Consider the following 21,857-nt stretch of genomic DNA (forward strand, 5'->3'; position numbering starts at 1 on the left):
AAAATAAGACTTGCTTGGGGCCAGGTCTCTTTGCTGTTACTAGTGAATAATGCTAAACACACACACACACACACACACACACACACACACACACACACACGGCTATTGTCCTTAATGGAGGACTTTCTCATGCAAAAAAAGGGCTCTTGAAAATGTTAGAACAACTCTCATTTCCATCTCCTACCACACCATAACTATTTCTTCATCTTTCAAAGCTGGTTTTGAAAATGGGCGTCCCATTTCTGTATTTTTCTGCTGCAGGAGTTGTGAGTGATAAAGTAGGTTTGAAGGGAAAGAATTTAGAAAGGTAAAAATAATAATGGCTAGTCTATTAATTGGGATTACAGTTGGACTGAGATACATAAACACATATTTCTAACCATCCCTGATTCACTGAGGATGAGGAGATATTACTATACAACTTGGTGACGGAAGGAGAGGAAAAAATGAATGAATAGATGGGTTGGGCCCGGGAGATATCAAGGCAGGCAGGTGAAAAATTTGGATGGGGAAACGAGAGACATTTAAAAATAAAGTAATTATTGCCTGGACATTATTAAATGAAGTAGGGATTCCCACCCAAAGGGACTTCTATTTTGCCTCTGCTTATGTTCTCCCTACATTTAATGAAAGAAAATAAATTTCATTCACAGTGAAGGTATAGTTAAATGCTAGGTGAATATTGCTTAATTGGATAACCTACTGGAGTGTGTAATGGGACTGCTGTGCCTTCATTAAATTATGTGTGCATCAGCTACAAGTAATTGAATCTAAATTAAGGGCAAGTTTGGCATGTGTATCCAAATAGTGGTTCAGATAATTTCCTTATCAATTACATATAATTTATGCCAGTTGACTTAAAAATATGTGTGCATGTGTATACATTTGTGTATATATATATATATATATATATATATATATATATATATGTGTGTGTGAGTGTGTGTGTGTGTGTGTGTGCGTGCGTGCGTGTGTGTATGAAATAATTTACTTTCATGCCTGTGGCTATATTTTTAGCATGAGAAATGGATTTTCCATTAGCATATATCAAAAGAGAAATTCACGTATCAGGGAGTTTTGAAATGAGCAGTATTTGCTAATATTATTCATCTAAAGAGCATGCAATTTTAGAAGATTATTACCTTTAAAACCTAAAGGAGCATAGTATGTCCAAGGTTATATCATTCTCCCTACATTATAGAGCAATGACAGTTGCATTCATCTAAATTGCACCATTTATGAGAAGAAACATAAAAAAATAAAAAAATGCACAAGTCAAGTAATCTTACCTCTTTGATGAATCGTTGATTTGAGTATGCAGTTTGAGAGGCCTGAGGAGACTAGAAGCCCTAAATTAGCACCGAAAGCTATTGATGTGATAGTGGCACAGTTCAGGTAATTATGTGAGGACCTCCTGAAATATTAGCTGCATTCACACAATCACATTTCTTAAGTATCTACTGTCAGATGCTTTTGAAAGGTACATATTTTAAAGCTTGGTTTCTTTTTTTCTTTCTTTTTTGATTCTATCAGAAATTAGGTCTGTACATTTATTTATTTATTTATTTTTTATTTTATTTTTGTGTACCTTTATTTTAATGTGCTGCGAAACAAAAATACTTCCGGCTGTTCTTGTTTCGTGACATGGATGCTGCCATGTCTACTCAAGAACGTCTGTGAAGCTAAGGTCTGCCCTTCAGGCCAATATTTGCCCTCTTGCGAGGGGCTCTTTTGTTTCCCTCACTCCTCTTTCCTGCTCCAGTCTGATGCATGGTCCACACTGCACTGCTGGTCACCTTCCTGCTGCCCCTGAATCCAGGATTTCTTAATGCCAGGGCCACCTACTCTTCCCGTGTGCCAGACCCTCTGTTGGCAACGAGCTGTTTGCCTGATGCGAAGTGTATCCCCCACAATGTGTTAGCAATGAGAGTTATTTAAAACAGTATTTCAGCAAATTTAATATTACTTCTGTACTAACATCACTCACTGATATTATAATTCTCTTTTCTGAGTAGGAGAAAAGGGGGTGTAGATGGACAAGATGTAGGAATCACGTGAATCCTGAGTACAGAGGAACCCATCACCTATAAGCCATCATTAGTTATGATTGTCAGAAAGAAGTTCATGGACCATCGCTTTGAATTACTGTGAATTCCTTCTCAACAATCTGCTTCCCTTAATTCCTGCTCCCCTGTTATGCAAATGTGCATTTTTCTCTGACAGTAAAATCCTCGAAGTATTTCTCTTGACTTGAACTACTTGTGTCCTGAAGTGTGCCAGCTTTTATAATCTTGGCTTATCGTAGTTTGCCGATTATACAGAATTCCAGACTTCTGCTTGGTTTTTAACCCTCCACCCAAAACACACATTAGGACAGCACTTTTCTGCTATGCATCCTTTTGTACCTTTTGCCACATCTATACAATGGTACACACATGCACAGAGGGTGCTTAAAATGTATACGCATTTTAAGAAAGGAAAACCATATTAAAATTGCAATACTTAATATATACTGATAACAAAAGATGAACACAAGTCACATTTGACTTCTGCAATGACAAGAGGTGCTCAAAGTGGTTCCCATCAGCGTCCAGACACTTCTGATTACAGAGAACTACTGCTTGAGCAATGTTGACCAAAGTGTCCATTTGTATACATTTTTTTTGGCACCGCTGGTATATATGTGTGGACTAGATTAGATCCAAGGGGAAAATTTTGTTGAGACTTCATTGCTTTTACATATGTTTTTAATACGTAAAATTTTTAAATAAGTAATTTAATTGATTTGCATTATAAATCTTCCCTAGATTGGGGAGATATTACATTTTTCCTTTGCAGTTCAGCATAGTACCACCTTAGGGTAGTAACTGTCCCCTTTTGGGTTTGTTTGTTGTTTTTTTTTTTGTTGTTTTTTTTTTGAACAAGGTTGAAAGCTTCAAAAAAGGAGGGAGAGGATGCAAACCTAGTTCAGGGAAACTTTTAATCTTCAGGTGGGACCAGGAAAGTATCGCATTATTTTTTAATAAATTATTTTTCATGAGATTTCTGTGCCTTTAATTAGTCAAGTACTGTTTAATTTCAATTATTAAGGCAATATAATACTCCATATATGTAGTTTTTCCACTTGTCTGTTTTTCAAAAAATAAACACAAGTAGAATTTAACGGCACTTTATTTAGATGGCTGAAAGCAAACATTTGGGAGGGACCATGGATGGAAATCAGCAAAAAGTTCATTACCTCCTTCTGTATAGAAATTGGCCTGAATTTAGCCCACTACCAAGAGAATAGCTGCCAGAGAGAGAGCTTCCATTGTCTGATACTGCAATCACCGGTAACTTTGGAATAGTAATTGCTGTTCCTGTGTGTCTGGATATTGTTAAGGCGTATTACTGATTAGAATCTTGTTTTGTTGAATTGTCTCTGACCTAAATTTTTGACTGTTGAATTAGTAGTTTTTCAACCTTTGCGGGTTTGATAATCTATGGGAAAAAAGTGGTGCCTTTATCCTGGACAATGAACATACACATAGACACACCAAATTTAGCATGACGTTTCAGGGAGTTCAAAGATTGGTTGAACTATTTAAAGACCCAGAAGTGTTTTGAAGAGCTCTATGTGAACCATTGTGTTTTCACCAAGCAAACTGGTCAAGTTCCATTTAAACAAAACATCTTGAAGGACATTGAGTTATATCAAATGCTTTGTGGGTCAAGGTGAGAATAAATAAATGAACAGAAAATAGGCAAAATAAATGAATAAAAGCCCGGCACATTCATGAAATTCTCCAGACACACAGACAGTCATGCATAAAAAAGTATACAGTTATATCAGTATTACTTTACCAGTCTGTGGATCAGTGAGTCACATGACTAAGGCAATATATCTATCTGCATTTTATTAAACTAAATTAGATAATATGCAATATTCTCTAATTTGAATATTTGAGCAATAACATTATTAATCTTTAGGTCTTTAAAATAAATCAAGTATTTCTTTTAGGATACTTTTTAGGATATTTAGGATATTTTTTAATGGTGGTCTCAGTAGCATTTTCGATATCAAAATTTAGAAAGTATCCTTGGTGTTTAAGTCCCTTTACTTCTAGAGAAGACAGCCATGTTTCTGTTTAATATCTTTATTTATAGGCTTTTACAGTAACCACTAAATATTTCAAATAACTTTTACATTTCTTGATTTATAATTATGTTTCTTACCCAACTGAGACGTGTTGGTAGCTTTATATGTTTTGTAAAAGTACATTGAAAACCTTAAGTTCCTTGAAAACAAGATATTGATGTGTCAAAATTTAATTCTCAAAATGTCCAATGTAATTCTCGTATAAATAGGCACTGAGCACATGTCAAGATTTCATTTAGCTTAACCATCAGGGTGACAAAGCCAGTCCAAAAAGGAGGAGTATATATTTTTCTCTGTGTCCATAGCCATATCAATTCTATATGTACACGTATAAATTTTGGTACCAGTTCTCAGTGACACCAATTTTCCTCTATCAATTATTTAATTTACAGAATCCATTAATCTGAAAAGCTCCATATACCCAAGCTTTCTAATAATAAGATGGATCCCTTTTGTCCTGGTAACTTCATGTCCATTGTTCTAAAACTTTAGCCTACATCAGACTCACCAGAAAGCCTTGTTAAGCAGATTGCTGGATTCCACCTCCAGGGTTTCTGTCAACTGGGGGTGGCTCCGGGAATTGTATTTCTGACAAGTTCCCAGCTGATTCTGCTGTTCCAGGGTTCACACTTTGAGAACCACACATAGGTTTTGATTGATAGTCAAGTGAGGCAGTAAGGAGTATTGGTTAAATTCCTGAGGACGTCAATGCAACCTCTGATTGGCTCTCATCTTCTGTTATTCCCATTTTCTTCTTCTGACCCCTCTGTACACATAAGGTCATCCAGACCCAGCTGCTCTTCAAGGATATTCCCTATATTTGAACATCTCCCATCCGTACTAAGGGTCAAATCCCAGTGTTTTTCCCATAGAAACTGGCCCCCTTCCTCACTGGTCCTATTTCTGTCAGTGATTTCAATGTCACTATGAGCCAGAGCTAGAATGCTCCAACTCACGGGTTGGAAACTAGAGTGCACTGTTTAATTTATTTTCTAAATTATCATTGGTAGAGTTTCTCTTAATAGAGAACATTTTTGTACCAGTGTGGAGGACCAAAATGTAAGTAGTAGCCAGCTGCCAGTAGTTCCTCAGCCTCACAAAGAGAAAGAAAGAAATTCCTCGGAGGAAGTCAATGTCCCAAGTTCTATCATCTATGAATGTTTAAAGGAATAATTGAAAACCTGGAAATTTTATGTGGGACTTTTTAAAAAATTTTACGTGGGAGTTCTATGTGAAATAATTCATTTCAAAGCAGAGTCCCTATTTCTGTTTCTAGTAAAGAGATATGGTTTGGTCTCTCACTAGTGCTTTGCTTGGGAAAGGATGCTTGCTCTTAGAAACAGGTGATATGGTAGTGTCTGTTGAGTGAGGGAAGCCCCTCAGGTCATTCCGATGGAGCCACAAGCATGTGTCTCTCTTTTCAGGACCAAGAAACCTCCTTCCCCAGGGCACTCTCAGCTCAGAGACTCTCTCCACGGTGGTGCTTTCTAGATGGTGAGTGTTTCTGTATTTCATGGAGGGGTGGAGGGTGGGGAAGAGCAGGGCAAGACATTAATGGATAAAGTGGACATTAGTTTTCCAAAAAATCGTTCAGAGACCCTTTACGTGGCTCCATATGATGGTACTTAACCTCTCAAATGATAAGGACTTGCTGATAGTGCAGTACACCTTCCTGAAGTCATTTCCCTCAAAGCAAGTTGGTTAACTCTGGCTGAAATTCTCAGCATCAAATCGCTCAAGCGGACATTTCCCTTTCAGTGCCCCCCCCCTCCATTTCCTGAAACATGAAGAGTCCCTGTCTTACATTGAGGCCAGTAGATGTGTTCAATAAGTATGGGATGGGTACTAACATGTATGTTACTTGCATATTGTAGAACTTTCATATAATTTTCATTAAACCATTTCAGTGTGATGCATACATTTTTATCAAAGTGTAGAGAATTTCGGTTGCATTCATATCTGCTCTGTTGAGCATGACATTGAATGCTTAGTAGCTCAGTTATTTTCTGATTGGGTAATGAGTCCATTTTCCAGTGCAAACATCTCTCGCTCCATAGATTTTGCCTAATCCTACTTTTCTATTCCAATGACCCATATTGAAGTAGATTTCTGCTTATATGCTTGCTACCCAGTGTCCCTCTTGTCGGTGTGGACATGTGGTTTCCATCATAGACCCCGCTCATGTTTATCTGTGTATATATCTGAGAGGATCTAAATGTGGATAAAATGTGTGAACGACCAGTATTATGAAGATGAACACTTGTATCTATATGAAATCTAACCCACATAAATCATGACATAGGTTTTCATTAATGGCTTGTCACCTACCTCTGAAGGTAATTTACACTGTTCTTTTCTCCAGCTCTTCCATTCCCTACTCATGAGAAATATAATCACTTGTTTTCCCTGAACGCACAGAGGAACAACTTATATTTAAGAATACCAAGAAAACTTACATGAATTGTTCTATGTATAGTCTGTTTTATTATATATAGCCTTAGATAAAATTATACTTGTAGAGAATGGTCTTAACCCAGATTAGTTTTACTCTATAAATAGTTTTATTAGAAACCTTTAACAGGTAATTACAGTCGTGGTTAAAAAGAACAGACTAGAATAAGTCCTTCTCAGGCAGATTTTACTCTCCTGTTGGTTTTAGAGGGCAGGGAGCGTGACTGTCTTGTTTCTTAGCTCATTTCCTTTGGAGAAAAGCTAGTCATTAAATATTTATGATTTTTGAATGACTATTTGCGTTTTGAGTTTTTCCCTCTAGTACTATGTACTTTGTAGAAAATCTATGTATAATAGTTGGACTCAGATGTAAGCAAGGAGAAAAGTAATTCTTTTCACTATTAAGATTAATCAGAATAATTTCTGAAAACCCAAAGTTTGTAAGGTTTTTTTTTCTCAAGCCACAGCTGCAGCTCAATCTCTTTTGGATGGATATTTAAATTTATATATACATATATATATATATATTTATTTATTTTTATTTTTTTTCTTTCTGTTTTGCTTTCTTCCGACATAGCTTAGGGACTCAGTTTTAAACTGAAATGATTCCTTAATACCAGATGCAGTCCCTGGCTCTGCCTCTTCAAGCTCCTTTCCAAAAGGAGAACGCTTCCTTGGAAAGTCTGGCTACCACAGTTTTTTGGGTTTTTTTGCTAACTTTATTTACTTACTAAATACGTAAGGAGTCCCAGCTCTGTTTAAAATCCTGCGCTAATATCTGGAGATGTTAAAGAATAAATGAAACACAGACCTTAAAAGAGGCAGGCATCTCAGTGTCATCATTATCTGTGAAGGTGGTTTCTGTGAGAATGGAAACAATGCAAATGTGTGTGGGGTAGGAGCAGTGAATTCTCTCTGGGGTCGGGAGGATGGATTGAGCGAGGTTTCGCAGAGGAGGTGGCATGTGGTTGGTCTTTAAAACACAAGTAAGATTTAGATAGGCAGGTATATGGGGAAAGAAGGGGTTTCGAAACAGTAGGATAGCAGCAGCTGAGGCGTTGGAGTCCTGAGTTTCTCTTAACAGATTAGGGACCAGTCAGTAGTCCCTAAATGTAAGGTTTTTGATTGACGTGGTAGGTCAGAAGGTTATAAATTTAGTGCCAGATCACAGGACACTGAATGCCACACACTTTTTTCTCCCCCCCCTAGCAACTTCTGCTGATCGCTTTTATCGAATAGACAGATCTCAGGTAAGTTTTCTTGAGCTTACTTGTGAAAGTGAAAAAATCCCAAGTAAATATGCTTTGTTGGCGGCTAACCTTATACATTTTTATAATGGAAACATTTACAGACTTTGGAATGGTACTCCTAGCCTAAGCCACGGGCTTTTTGTCTTCATGTGTTTTGTGATTTATGGACTCAAGATAATAGGGCTTGACCTTGCAAATGAGTACGGAAGATAAGAGACTTGTGAATATTACCACCAGCCTGCAGTCCAGATTTTTAATTACACTGCCACTTTTACTGCTTTCTAGTCAAATTTTATGCCTTTAAACATTTGAGAACTTGAGGGTATCTCTAGGCTACTTAGTTTCAACTAATCACTTCCCAGAGTTCAGTAATGAGAAAATAAAATTCTTATGCCCAATAATAACAAGTGTTCCCACTCTTGAAATTCTCCTGTAGAAAGTCCAGTATGAAATCCAGCTGTAAAACCAGTTGTTAACCATGCTACTTAGCCTTGACCGTATCCTGGGTTGGAAGTCCAGGTTATTGTACGTGCATGCTGGACCAAGTCGCATGCAGGTGTCACTACTTTGATAGTAATTGGGAGGAAGAAGAGGAAAGACCACCTCTGGTTCTACCTAGCAGGATCCTGGTCAGCTAGGAATCCAAACCAAGGGGGATTCACCCCTCCTCCTTGCCAAGTTCTTGTTACGATGTTGCTTCAAGGAGGGAAATCCACTGACCAGGCCCTTGAAAATACACTGTGGTCATTGGCTGTGTCACAGAATTTCATGACCCCCTCAAGACCAAGAATGCTTTGTTTTGTTCTTCTTCAGATGATGGGTTTGAGCCTCCTGTCAATCATCTGACGGATTTCTTTTTCTTCCTTAGGAACATTTGCACTTTGTGATGGAGATTTCTCAAGATGAGGTTTTTATTCTGGACCCAGATATGGTGTTGTCACAGCAGGCGGGGACACCTCCAGGAATGCCTGATCTGGTGGTGGAGCAAGCCTCAGGGTGAGTCTGCGTCTCCTTGGGTGGTGTGATGGTCACCACAGTGACATCAGTGTCTCTTGTGTGGCTTTGGATTTGACATTTCTAATGACATCATCCCTGATCTGTGGGGGATCCATTCCAAGACCCCCAGTGGATGCCTGAAACCATGGATACTAACAAACCCTGTATGTACTATGTTTTTTCCTGTACATACATACTCCTGATAAAGTTTAATTTATAAATTAGGCACAGTAAGAGATTAACAACAATACCTAATAATAAAATAGAGCAATAATAACAATATCCTGTAATAAAAGTTATGTGAATGTGGTCTCTCTCTCATTAAATAGTATGTTATTAAAAATCATCATATCATCATTTCACACCGACCCTGCAAATTTGACACTATTATCATCCTAAATTCATGGATAAGAAAATTGATGCTTAGAGGATTTTATAACTTTCCCAGATTGCACAGAAAATAGATGGAAAAATTGAGATTCTGTCCCAGGTTTTCTGATGCCAGAGCTTGTGCATTTAACCACTGCATTGAACCACCAAAATATTCATAATACTTCTAAGTTATTTCAACAATTCAAAAATATTTATTTAGAGCTTTTTATGTGACAGGGATTAGTGTAAGCCCTTGGGAAACAAGAGTACCCAAATCAAAACAGATAAAAATCTCTGCCCTTTGTGAAGTCTAATGAATTTCAGTGGTTTACTGGTATGTAAGACTAAATAGTTACCATAAGGATTTCCCTGGAAAGCACACACACGTGCACTCAAATAGCATATACAAACTGTGCATACATCCTCATTCACTATAAACAGACATACTCACTTAAGTAACCCCTATGACTGTTTACCCCTCTTCCCTAGTTTATTTGACCATTACTGCTATTTCTGAGTCTCTCCCGCTCTGCTAGAGCCAGCTGATATCCATAGTATGTACGAGAGTGTGTGACGCATCAAGAGAAGACAGAAGTGGCAGGATGGAAGAGATCTATTGCTGTGTTTAGGAAGCCAGCCATAGTGATACCAGAGCTGTTCTGGCAAGAAGGGAAAGCCGACAGGTGCATAGGGTGGTCTGATGTAATGCTAGGAGCCCCAGAAGGTGCTGGAGAAAACCACCTTCACAGTCCATGTACTGAAAATCCAGCCTGTTACATGTGGGGTGAGATGCTGTGTCCTACTGCGGAAGCAGTAGGTACTGGAACCTAGGTATCCTCCCACTCCACCCGATCTGGGTTCTAATCCTTGATCTGATAAGAGTGAACCCATTCTGCCAAGGTCTCCCTGGTCTTTGCCCTACCTGTCATTCTCCCCATGTCAAATAATGGCCAAAAGAAATGGCTTTGCTCTGGGTCAAACCTCTATTAGCTCTAGCTCCAAAATGAAGGCAGCCTGAAAATCCACCAGAACTTGAATCAGTGCCTTTCTTATTTCTCATCCGGGGCCCCCTCTGGAAATAAATGACGAACAGGGAAGCAGTGAAAGAGGATGGGCTTTGTTATTTTCTAATCTGCATTTCTGCATCAGGCGCCATGACTTCTTCTTTATGTCACCTTTTAAATCACATCTCCTGCAAATTCAGTTTTCTCATCTGTCAGGAGGGCAGAATCATACAGGTTGAGAAAATTCAATGACATAATCCCTGTGAAATGCCTCGTAAATACCCAGTGAAGATGAATTTCTCCTCTCACGTTTAGAAACAAGAATCGTCTTGAGAAAGAGTAGAGCGAGTCCTGTGGCTGCCTTTGCTAAACTGTCTGGTGCCCTTCTCTCTCCCAGAATGTCAGACTGGTGGAACCCTGGCCTACGGAAACGCATGCTGAGTGATAGTGGGCTGGGCATCATAACTCCGCATTATGAGGACTCATATATGAAAGATCTCAGCCACTCCCGTGTGCTACAGTAAGAGTTCTCTCTCTGTTCTTTTCCTGTGTGCCCCTGTGATTGCTGGGAGAGGAGTGCGTGGGGCCCTCACCAGTGGGAAGGATTCTCTTTTCCGTGGTGTTCATGCTGTCTCATGACTGTGTCACCCCGTGGTGTGACATTTTACTCATTTCGCTCACTTTTACCCACCCAAACCCCTGACGGAGCTTCGCTTTTCATTTCTGTTACTTCCGAACCACACCGAGACCTTTCATGTGGCTCTAGAAATACTTTCGACCTCCCCAGTGTTTGCTTTACTGGAATCCAGTGTTGACCAGATGTCCTTATGTTGGCCGCGTCGTGACAACATGCATGAGAGTGATCATGAATAGTTTGGAGGTGACATAGTTTTCATTTGTGTGAACATTTCCACGTGCCGTTAGAGCTGTTTCATTTGTGTCCAGTCCTGAGCCTGTAGACGTGTCCTCTGGGTAACGCTGCCAGGTGGTTTTGTTGGCTCAAGTGGATTCCGTCTTTCTACATAAACAACACAGCCTTTGTTCATAGATCAGAATAGTCGGTGTGCTTTCTTCTGAAGCCCGGTCATGGTCAGAAGTAGGGTGAATGTCGGGAGTTTGCAATAGTGTCAGCACATTTATGTCCAGCGTCTCCTCCCTCCTGTCTATTCATCTCTGCAGGAGCAGGTGCTAGGGGCAGGCTGTGGTCACGGCCACACTCAGTCACGCCCCCCGTTTGACATCAAGCCCATCACCCCATCTCAGAGGTTATGCAAGTTCATTGCGACCCATGAAATTCGGCTGGTTTCCAGTCCCATCCAAGGCCCTCGTCGAATTGAATAGTGGCCTTGTAACCACACTGTCTCACTATTTTTACAAAATAACAAGATTACTACAATTCTTAGAAGCCGAGGGTTAACTGAAGAGGCAAGAAGATGCATTGTTTCTAAAGGAATACAGGAAGCAATTTCCATATGACAAAGGGGAGAAAAATGAGAAATCTGCAGCTAATTATTTCATTGATAAAGGTTGTACTCAGACACTCTGAGAGCAAAGGGTGACTTCATTTTAATTGCTTCTCTGTACCACCTCTTATTTTGTTGTGTGAAGAGTGGAAAGGAAAAAGTGAATTACCATGGATTTTCCTTTTTAATTAAACCATGTCCTTAGTTTCTGATGGCATTTTGATTGTTTACAATTCAGATGTTTTTTCCATTTCTATTTTATACAGAATTGAGGCTTGTGAACCAGGATGTCAGCCACCCATTGATGACTAATAAAAGTGTCCACCTAGCTGTGGGCAGATTTATTTGAAAATTAGAGTTTTAATTAGCCACAGAAGTAGAAATTAAGCCTAGAGAAACCAGATGAATGTTTCAGTTGTTCTTATATACAGGATATTTCAAAAAAAGAAGAGTATGATCTCAATATAGTTTCCTATGCCCTAATTTTTCTATATATAGCATATTGACGTATATATCATGATATGTGAAGTGGTAGTTTCTAAGATAGTAAATATTCTTCCCAAGAGTCACAAATAAATGTACTACTTTGCATAATAGACAAGTTCTTACAACTCTATATCAGATTCAACTCTGATTTTTTATTTGGGTTGTACTATTTTTTCAGGAATTTCTCTTAGTTTTTCACTGATCTTCAATTGGCAGATACCAGTTTTCCTGGTCATTTATACTACCTTAGCTCTTAAATACACTGGAGCAGCTGACTCTGAATGGTACTTTGTTTGTTTTCCAAGTGATTTGGCAGAAAAAAGTTTTTAAACATTCACTGCTAGCCTCTGAATCTTCCCAGCTGAATCTCCAGACATCGTGGAATACAGACAAGTCATCTCCTTTGGGATCTGTCTGAGACCCTGACTCAGAATCTGTGAGCAGAATAAAAATGGTAGTTTTAAATCACCTTTTTAAAAGAGTAAATAATTTACCCTACCCTAATTTGCCTATTAATTCTTTAAAAAAAATTTTTTATTGTGTTCTTTCATTCCTTGGGAAAAGCATCTCTTTATTTCCTTCAGAGGTCATCTCTGATACAAATAGGTATACTTGTGGTTATGGAATAATGCAATTATATAGGAATATATAATAATATGTAATGCAATAATGTCAGTAATAGCTGGTATTTATTAATAGAATATCTCCTACTTTGTACCATAGTTAAATAAACTTTAATTCTTTCAATAACTTTTAAATCTCACCATTGCTTAGCAGATGAGTAAACTGAGCCTCACAAGGGTTAAAATATTCGTCTTCAGTCACCCAAGATAACAAACATGAGAAGCGTGGTTTGAATGAGGTTGGCTTGACTGCCATCTCCATGCTTTTTCCACTGTCCTACGTTATCTTCCCTAAGGGCCAGCTCAAAGGGAGGGTTCTCAGAGCCCCACAGCCCAAGAAAGATTTATTTTGACTTCTGTTTTTCTTTTAGCCATTTTCAAAGTGAAAAATTCTGCAATATAGGGAGACTACCGTGTTTCCCTGAAAATAACACTGAGCCAGACAATCAGCTCTAATGCATCTTTTGGAGCAAAAATTAATATAAGACCTGGTATATTATATTATATTATATTAGACCAGATCTTATAGTAAAATAAGACCGGATCTTATATTAATTTTTGCTCCAAAAGATGCATTAGAGTTGATTGTCCGGCTAGGTCTTATTTTCGGGGAAACACAATATGTATGTGCAATATGTATATATGACTACAAATTTAACCAAAAGTAAATATCGTTGAGAGTTAATTTTAAGGCAAATATTTTTGCTTTTTAAAAAAGATTGAAACAAAAAATGATGATGGTAAACATTTATTTAAAGTATATTAAATATATATTAAATATACCTAAATCTAAATAAGTACAAAAATTATATGAAAGGTACTCACATGCTAACCATCCTGATATATCTTGTTATTGTTTCATGTTGTTTGCATTAAGTCTTTCTTTCAATTCATAAACAACATAGAATAGCATAAAACTATATATTGTTTTATGGGCTTTTTTGTTTTGTTTTGTTTTATCTTTGTGTTTTCCATCACCTGCATCATACAATGCATACACTTTGGAACTTGCCATTTCGTTCAACATCATATTTTTAATATGTATTTATATTGATACATATGTATGTATTTTTTTTTAAATCAGTTTATTGGATAGGGCATTTACATCATAAATATACCATAATTTATTTCTCCATTTTCATGTTGATTTCCAATATTTTATTATTTAAGAAATGCAGTGGACGTCCTGCTACGTGTTTCGTTCTGTGTTGCAGGATGTATATACAGTTTTAACTTTACCTGATATTGGAAAATTTATTTTCTCATTAGAAATATTGAAGAATCAGTATGTGAACAGGGTTTGAAGAATTAGAGTGATATTCTAAGAACAACAGGCATCTGGTGCTTCCAGCTTTCAAGTTCCAGCCATGTGGAGATAGGAGAAGTTCAATTTCAACATCCTATTCACAATGTCAAATAACCTACTATAAAAAAAAAAAAAAAATCAAAAGGAAACTTTAAATTCTGGGAGCTAAAAATACTATTCATTAGAATTTGTAGGAAACCAATAAAATGGTATTCACAGAATGGTGTATGGTTCTAAATTGGTATCAGAAAACTGATACCTGCCAATTGAGGAAAAGTGATTGTATAAATAAGCAATCAATTTGATAAACTGCATGAAGAATCCCAGAGTAGAGAACAAAGAAACAAGAGAAAAATAATAAAGACACAAATCAATGACAAGGAGAATAAAACAAAATATAATAGATGACTACCAACAATTTTTTAAAATGATTCTTTAGAAAGGTAATTAATATAGAAAAATTATGAGAAAACTCATAAAAAGTAAATATAATAGATGACTATAATAGATGACTGTTAGGAAACATAGAGCGCTGTAATTGCAATCTTTTCCCCTTCAAACTTATTTCTGACGAAACCCCCTTGAGTCTCCCCAAGGTTCAACGTTTTAAACTTTACTTATTAGATCCATCAACCTTCCTTCTACTTCAGGGAGACTGAGACAAAATGAACAAAAAGAATGAATTAGATTTCCATAATTACTGGGACTCTTTGCATTTATATTATAATTTCATATAGAATAAATATTATAACTTTTAGGAAAAAATATGCTTATATATAATATATAGACAGAGACCACTTATACCTAGGTCCTCTAGTAGAGACTGTAATTCCAAAGAAAGGTGTACAATGCATATGGGGTCTTTGAAACTTACGGAACATAGTAAAAAGCAATCTTTAAGAACCAATTTTGAAATAAATTGGTGAGAAATGGTTGACTCACATTATTATTGCTAAAACCTATAGGGAATTTGTTTTTAAGTTCAAAAAATGTTTTCAGTGTCTAAGAAAGGTCTACTTAAGTAATGTGATTCTGAAAGAGGTTTGCTTTTATCATGGATTGTACCACTACAATTAATGACAAGAGTATATTTCATTTTTTAAAATTTTTGCAGGGAGAATCTATTTGAATTCTAAGGAAGACTTTTTTCAACTTCAGGGTCTGTGAGATTTTTTTTTTAAGGCACTCGATGAAAACTCTGATGAAACTCAGTGACAATTCTTTCCAAGTTATCTTTGAAAATAGGATAGAATTAACTCAATCAGATGAGTTCAAGGAAAGCCAGTAAAGGGACTGGGAGGTCTTCTTTAATTTCTAAATAAGAATGGTTTCTTTTGGTTCTTATATTTCGTGGTTTATGTGAAACCCCCAAGTTGACTGAAGGAGAAGCACTTTTTCTTAGTATCTCCAAGTGATAAACCTGAAAGAGCTAAGATGAAGGTCACACAGGTAAAAATAGAATATCTTGCCACCAGACTAAAACACTGGGAGACGATTAATGAACCACCCGAAGGCAGATACTCAATCCAGACATCTGTGTCTACGCAGGTATCTGTTTCCCGATCAGCTAAGCAGAGCTAATGGGATTTTTATGATAGGCAGAGTATCTCTGTCTCTCACCAAAGATAATGTCAAAAATAGAACTATAATGAGTCTGCTCTGATTTATAATCTCATTGGGATTCTAAGAAACAGGTTGGGCCATTCATTGAATCATTCATTTATTGAGCAAATAAATATTGAGCATCTTCTAGGTAGGAACAATATATATATCTAGGCACTGAAGAAATAAAACTAAATGAATAATTATCCTTGAAGAGCTTATTTTCAAAAAGGAAATATTACATAAACCAATTATTCTAGCTTCTTCTGGTAAGTGCTGTAATGGATATGTGCATAGAGTGTTGTTCTGGAAGCAAGAGGAAATAGAATTTGCTGCTTCCTCCAGGTTTCACTTTTTTTTTATTTTATTTTATTTCTTGGAAACAGTTCTTTAGGTATGGTTATTAAGCAAGCATTTCAATGAGTGGTGCCACTTTTTAAATATTATATTGAGGCTTTGTTGTTGTTTTGCTTTTATTCAATTTATTTAAAGTGAAAGAAAAAAGACAAAACAACTCACGCATTTCTCCCACCCCTTTTACCTGCTGCCTCTGGCAGCCACCAATCTGTTCTCTGTGTCTGTGAGCTTGTTTTTTTAACATACGTGTAAGATTCCACATGGAGGAGAAATTATACAGTAATTGTCTTTCTCTGTTTGATTTATTTCACTTACCATGATGCCCTTGAGTTCCATCCATGTTGTTGCAAATAGCAATATTTCATTTTTAATGACTGATTTATATGTCCACAATTTCTTTATTCATTCATCCAGTGATGGACACTTAGGTTGTTTCCATATCTTTGTTATTGCAAATAATGCTGTGATGAACATAGGGGTACATATGTCTTTTCAAGTTAGTGTTTTGGATTTCTTCAGAGAAATACCTAGAAGTGGAATTGCTGGGTCATAACATAGTTATATTTTTAACTTTTTTTTTTTTTTTTTTTTTTTTTTTTTTTGCGGATCCTCCATCTATGGTGGCTGCACCAATTTACACTCCACAAACAGCGCACAAGTGTTCCCTTTTCTCCACATCCTTGCCAATACTTGCTGTTTCTTGACTTTTTGATGACAGCCATCCTGACAGGTGTGAAACGATATCTCATTGTGCTTTGGATTTGCATTTCCCCAATGCTTAGTGATGGAGAGCATCATTTCATGAACTGTTAGGCATCTATATGTCTTCTTTGGAAAAATGTTTGTTCAGATCTCCTGCCCATCTTGTAATCTAGTTGTTTGGGTTTTTTTTTTGTATTGAGTTCTATGCGTTCTTTATTTATTTTGGATGTTAGACGCTTACCAGATACATGAATTGCAAATATTTTCTCCCATTCAACAGGTTACCTTTTCATTCTGATGATGGTTTCCTTTGCTGTGCAGAAGCTTTTTGGTTTGGTGTAGTCCCACTTGCTTATTTTCACTTTTTGTTTCTTCTGCCTTTGGCATCAGATTCAAAACAATCATCGCCAAGACCTATGTCAAGGAGCTTGCCGACTATGTTTTTGTTTAGAAGTTTTATGGTTTTGGGTCTTCCATTCAAGTCTTTAATCCATTTTGAGTGAATTATTTTTGTGTATGGTGTAAGGTAGTGGTCCAGTGTCATTGCTTTGCATGTGGCTATCCAGTTTTCCCCATACCATTTATTGAAGTGACTGTGCTTTCCTCATTGTGTATTCTTGGCTCCTTTTTTATAAATTACTTGACTATACATGCATGGTTTTATTTCTGGGCTCTCTATTCTAATCCATTGATCTATATATCTGTTTTATGCCACTATCACACTGTTTTAATTACTATAGCTTTGTAATGTAGTTTAAAATTAGGAAGCAATTGCCTCCAGCCTAGTTCTTCTTTCTCAAGATTGCCCTGGCTTTAAAAATGTGTGTGTGTGTGTGTGTGTGTATCTCCAAAGTAATCTAAAATAGGAAGTAGAACACAATGACTTTGTGATATATAGATGATGTATTATAGAATTGTACACCTGAAACCTATATAACTTCACTAACAATTATCACCCCAATGAACTTCAATAAAATAAATTAATAAATAAATAAAGGGGTATGAATTCACATTTAATATAGTATACAATACATTCAATAATATAATTAGCTACTATAAGCTTTACAATGTACAATTTATTCAAGTGGATGAACTGTTCAGTGGTTAAGGAGACAGTTATGTGCCAGCAAGATATTCTTTGCATAGTTTAATGAAAATATTAAAGCTATTTGTCCAAATGAAAACCATCTTCATTATGTACTTGGTTTTGCTTTTTTTTTTAAAAAAAGAAAAGGCCATTAAAATACATAAAATGGTGGGAACATGATGGTGGCACATAGGAGCTAAGCCAGAGCCTCTTCACATGGCACTAACAGTGCATTTCACATTAACTCATGGGTCAAGTCTGCAAATGATTTCATGGCGTTACTTTGGCTAGAGCAACAGTTTTAGACAGCACTCAGATAAACATGGGGATGTGACACATGAAGCAGTTAGCTTATGCAACCTTAATTATGGTTGAATACTATCAAATGAAAACTGAAACGAAATCAATTGATAGTAGAAAACTTTTGCAAAGATAGGGCCCCACATAATGTGTTACTATTTAAATGTTACTTTTTTATCACATTGTTAGCATAGTTTGTTTTTAACATTATTATGAAGTAACCTTCTCTGCATTAACAGACATTTGAAAAAAGAAAACAGTCAAACATGCCATGTGGTGGTCTAAAAGTCAAGTGTGTGTGTGTGTGTGTGTGTGTGTGTGTGTGTGTGTAAATGGCATCACTCAGTACTTGCTAAAATGAATGCAAAATTTACAGAATCTAACATCTTATACTACAATATTTGTTCTGGAAACAAGAGGAAATAGAATTCGCTGCTTCCTACACATTTCATTTTTTAATTTTTATGTGAAAAGGAAGAGTACTTAAAGAATTAATGAAAAATGTTAGCCTCAAAAAAAAAAAAAGGCTTTTTAAGGTTTCTATGCTTATTTAACCTTTGCACATAAGAGATAAGTATCTGATTTTCATCATTATATAACTGGAAATGTACCTCAAATAATTGAATGAAATCAATGATAGTTTAGCATCACTTGACCGTATGTGGGCTTAAGGAAGTCTGTAGAACTGGTGAGTTATTTAAAGAGGTCCAAAACTCCTAATAATACACTAAACTGAAAAATTGCCCTTTTTAGTGTAGTCTGTAATTCTGAACCATTATATCAAGAAGATAATCCAGAAACCTCCCTCCTTTCCAAAACCTTAGAAGGTTCTGGTCTGAACAGAGGAACAATCGCTTTATTCCCCTCTTGTCTTCAGCTATTTCCTGTTCCCAATTTCTTCTTGGAACATTAGGTGGTGGCCTGACTATAATAAAAAAGATAATTGTGCGTGTTGTCAAAGCTCCAGGTTCTCAGCAGGAAGACAGACTATTGACAATGATTTTGGTTGTGGAAATATCCTTCAAACATCACAATCAGATAAGAGGAAGAAAATTAATCTTCTTAGTGGGGTGCAGGTTTTGCTGGAATATATCTTAGAGATGAAATCGGTCTTGTGAGGATAGAGACAGTCTCTTGAATCTGTTTCACTAAGATAGTTGGGTCTCATCCCTACTTACCTCTGACTGGTTTAAATCTTGTTCTCCCTAGCTTATCACTCAGGCTGGAAAAACTACATTCTAACTGACATGTATCTTCCTTTACTTTTTTTTCTCCCTGCCTTACCTCAAGTTGTTACTCTCTCTGTTGTCGCCAAGCACATGGTAATAGTCTGTCCCTTTATGTGTGTAAAATATTTAATAAGAGATCTTTTTCTGTTCTTTTTTTATTTGCACCTCAAACAGTTATGCATATCGGGGCCCTAAAGCTTTTGTTGGATATGGAATTACATTTCCATTTCCAAGTTTAGTTATTGGCAGAGCCAGAATAGAATTCTTTATGTGCCAGATCTTATTTTGGCCCATATTGGGAAGGAAAAAAAGAAAGAAATGTACTAAGGTAAACATACTCTAATATTAAATATCCATTTTATTTAAAATGATGCCAAGAAATTCTGCCCTTCCATTACTGGAGCTCCAAGTTTTGCCAATGATTACAGCATGAGGAAATGTTATTACTGTTAAGTGGCTCCCTTTTCTCATTTTTACAAGATGGCGGCCTTACCTACTCACACTTCAGGAATAGTGTGCATGTGAAGGGAAGTTGACTGGAGCTTTCTTTAAAGTATGTGAGTTCCTTGGATGGAAAACTGCCGATTGCTCATTCTGTATCCACAGCACTTTGCACCACAGCTAGTAACGGGCATTTAATAAGGCAGGCTTGTTGGATGAATGGAGGAATGTTGGATGTTGGAGAAAAGGTGCTCTGTCAAACTAAAATAGAACGTCTGTTTGTAGCGCTAGAGGAAACCCAGTGCTAATCCCATAGCCGTTGGCACAAAACGATGTATAAAATGTTAAACATTTCTGTTCGGTTGTGGAAGCCATTTACATATTTCAGATTTTAATAAGGATCGGTTTGATCCAGGGAATTCACATATTACAGTCATAAAGATGCACTGAATCCCTGACTCAGACAGATGTTGCTGGTTTAGAAGGGAGTCAGTAAAAGGGACTATGGCGGGTCTGAGAAGTCGTAGGCACTGGTGATGAGCAGGGTGGTGGGGTGGGGTCGGGAGGAAGAACCATCCCATGTCCTATCTCGGGATGATTTCGGTTATGGCAGTGACATTTAGTCCTTGAAGAGGTTCTAGATGTTCTTTGGATGGAGGAGAAGAACCTTGAGATGCGGGGAACCACAGAATGCTAGGACTTCCTAGGAGACTGGGCAGAGCCCAGGCAGTAAGAAGCATGGCGGCCATATGTGCAGAAAAGTGCTTTTCCAGAGTTAGCTAACAGGCGGGGGCCATGGAAAGGGCCTCTCAGGGGCCTACTGGAGTCTTCTTTAGAAACAAAACCAAGCAGGTTTCTCTTTCCTCCCAATGATACACTCTGCTTTGGGGCATTCAGGAAAGTGGTAGGAAGGCGACAGAGTGTTTTGTGACAAAACTACTTAAGCCCCATTCTAAAACCGGGAAAATGATCACTACATCTCCCTCTGCCCTCAGAAGTTAGAGAGGGTATTGTTAAGCCCGTATAGGCATGGGAGTGTTTCTTGTTTTCTGTGGCTGTGCTAGAAAAGGGAGGATTTGGGTGCTTGGCCTGCCTTGTCTCCCCTGGGAGCAGCCATATGCTGAGGGCACGGTCACTGTGCCATTCATTGTTGTGCAGTCGATCCTCTCAGCCCTGAACCAGTCACTGGATCTTTTTTAAGCGCCTGGTGGTGACAGCTTGACACTAAAATCTCATTAGGTTGGTAAATGGAGTAGCGACATAGGGTAAGCTGGATGGGATCCAAGCTAAAACAAATTGACCTCGATGTAGGGGATGTTAGTCCTGCAATATGATGGCATGTCTCCTCGAGGGCCCAGTTTCTAAGCATCGGGGTTAAAATTCAGTCAAGAGGGTTGAGAATCATCGCCCAGAGCATGCTGGGAAAATGTCCATGCTGTTAGGAAAGGGGCACAGATTCTGAAGATTCGAACAATGATTTTTCCTTCCTGTTTGAAAGGGGCAAATATTCAAAGTTAAGTCCACTGTCTTGTCATCCTGAGGGGATCCCACCCACATACCTCAGGGCACATACACCAGATATGGACACGTCACTGGGCTTCCATAGCTCATTTTAGCAACAGGCGAGAAGGTGGGAGGCACCCTCTCCTTCCTTCAGATTGTCACTTTGTAAGTAAGGGTGCCTGTCAGGATCTGAGCTAAATATTTGTTTTTAATTCTAACAATCAGAGAAGAGAGAAGAAGCCACAGTTTCTCCTAAATATGGCTCTGGTCCACCTACCTGCGATGTGAAATATTTCTGCATAGACGTCCTCTCTTCTGACCACTGGTCCTGGGACTAACCTTTCCAAGGCTGTCCCCATCCCCTCTCCTTTGGAGGTCACTGAGGAATCATCTCACTACTGCCTCACCTCTTTCCCTCCTGCCCATCTCCACAGAGAGGTGCAGAGGCCCCAGGGAACACAGGTGAGGAAGTCCTGGGGAGCGAGAGGCAGTCCTAGTGGGTCTCTCTGTCCTGCCCTTCTGTCGGTCGTCCCATTTTACCCCCTTC

At 37.7% G+C, this 21,857-nt stretch overlaps 1 protein-coding gene across 14 annotated transcripts in view; it reads left to right on the plus strand.

The window, feature by feature from the left end:
• Window positions 1-21,857, plus strand: part of DGKI (diacylglycerol kinase iota) — a 377,839-nt gene that overhangs the window by 301,101 nt on the left and 54,881 nt on the right. For 10 of the 14 annotated variants that reach the window (XR_012490351.2, XM_074315319.2, XM_074315321.2 and 7 more), the window contains 4 exons: window positions 5,563-5,632; window positions 7,799-7,839; window positions 8,708-8,835; window positions 10,609-10,731. Coding sequence is in view for 12 of the 14 variants with exons in the window: in XM_074315319.2 (XP_074171420.2) it covers window positions 5,563-5,632; window positions 7,799-7,839; window positions 8,708-8,835; window positions 10,609-10,731 (362 nt within the window). In the remaining 2 variants the exon portion in view is untranslated. The remainder of the gene's footprint in view (window positions 1-5,562; window positions 5,633-7,798; window positions 7,840-8,707; window positions 8,836-10,608; window positions 10,732-21,857) is intronic. The other 4 variants (XR_012490352.2, XM_074315323.2, XM_074315329.2 and 1 more) reach the window with 2 other exon arrangements.

This window comes from Rhinolophus sinicus, chromosome 8 (assembly GCF_057876585.1).
Source record: "Rhinolophus sinicus isolate RSI-liver-muscle chromosome 8, RSI-T2T, whole genome shotgun sequence".
In the NCBI taxonomy this organism is placed as follows: domain Eukaryota; kingdom Metazoa; phylum Chordata; class Mammalia; order Chiroptera; family Rhinolophidae; genus Rhinolophus; species Rhinolophus sinicus.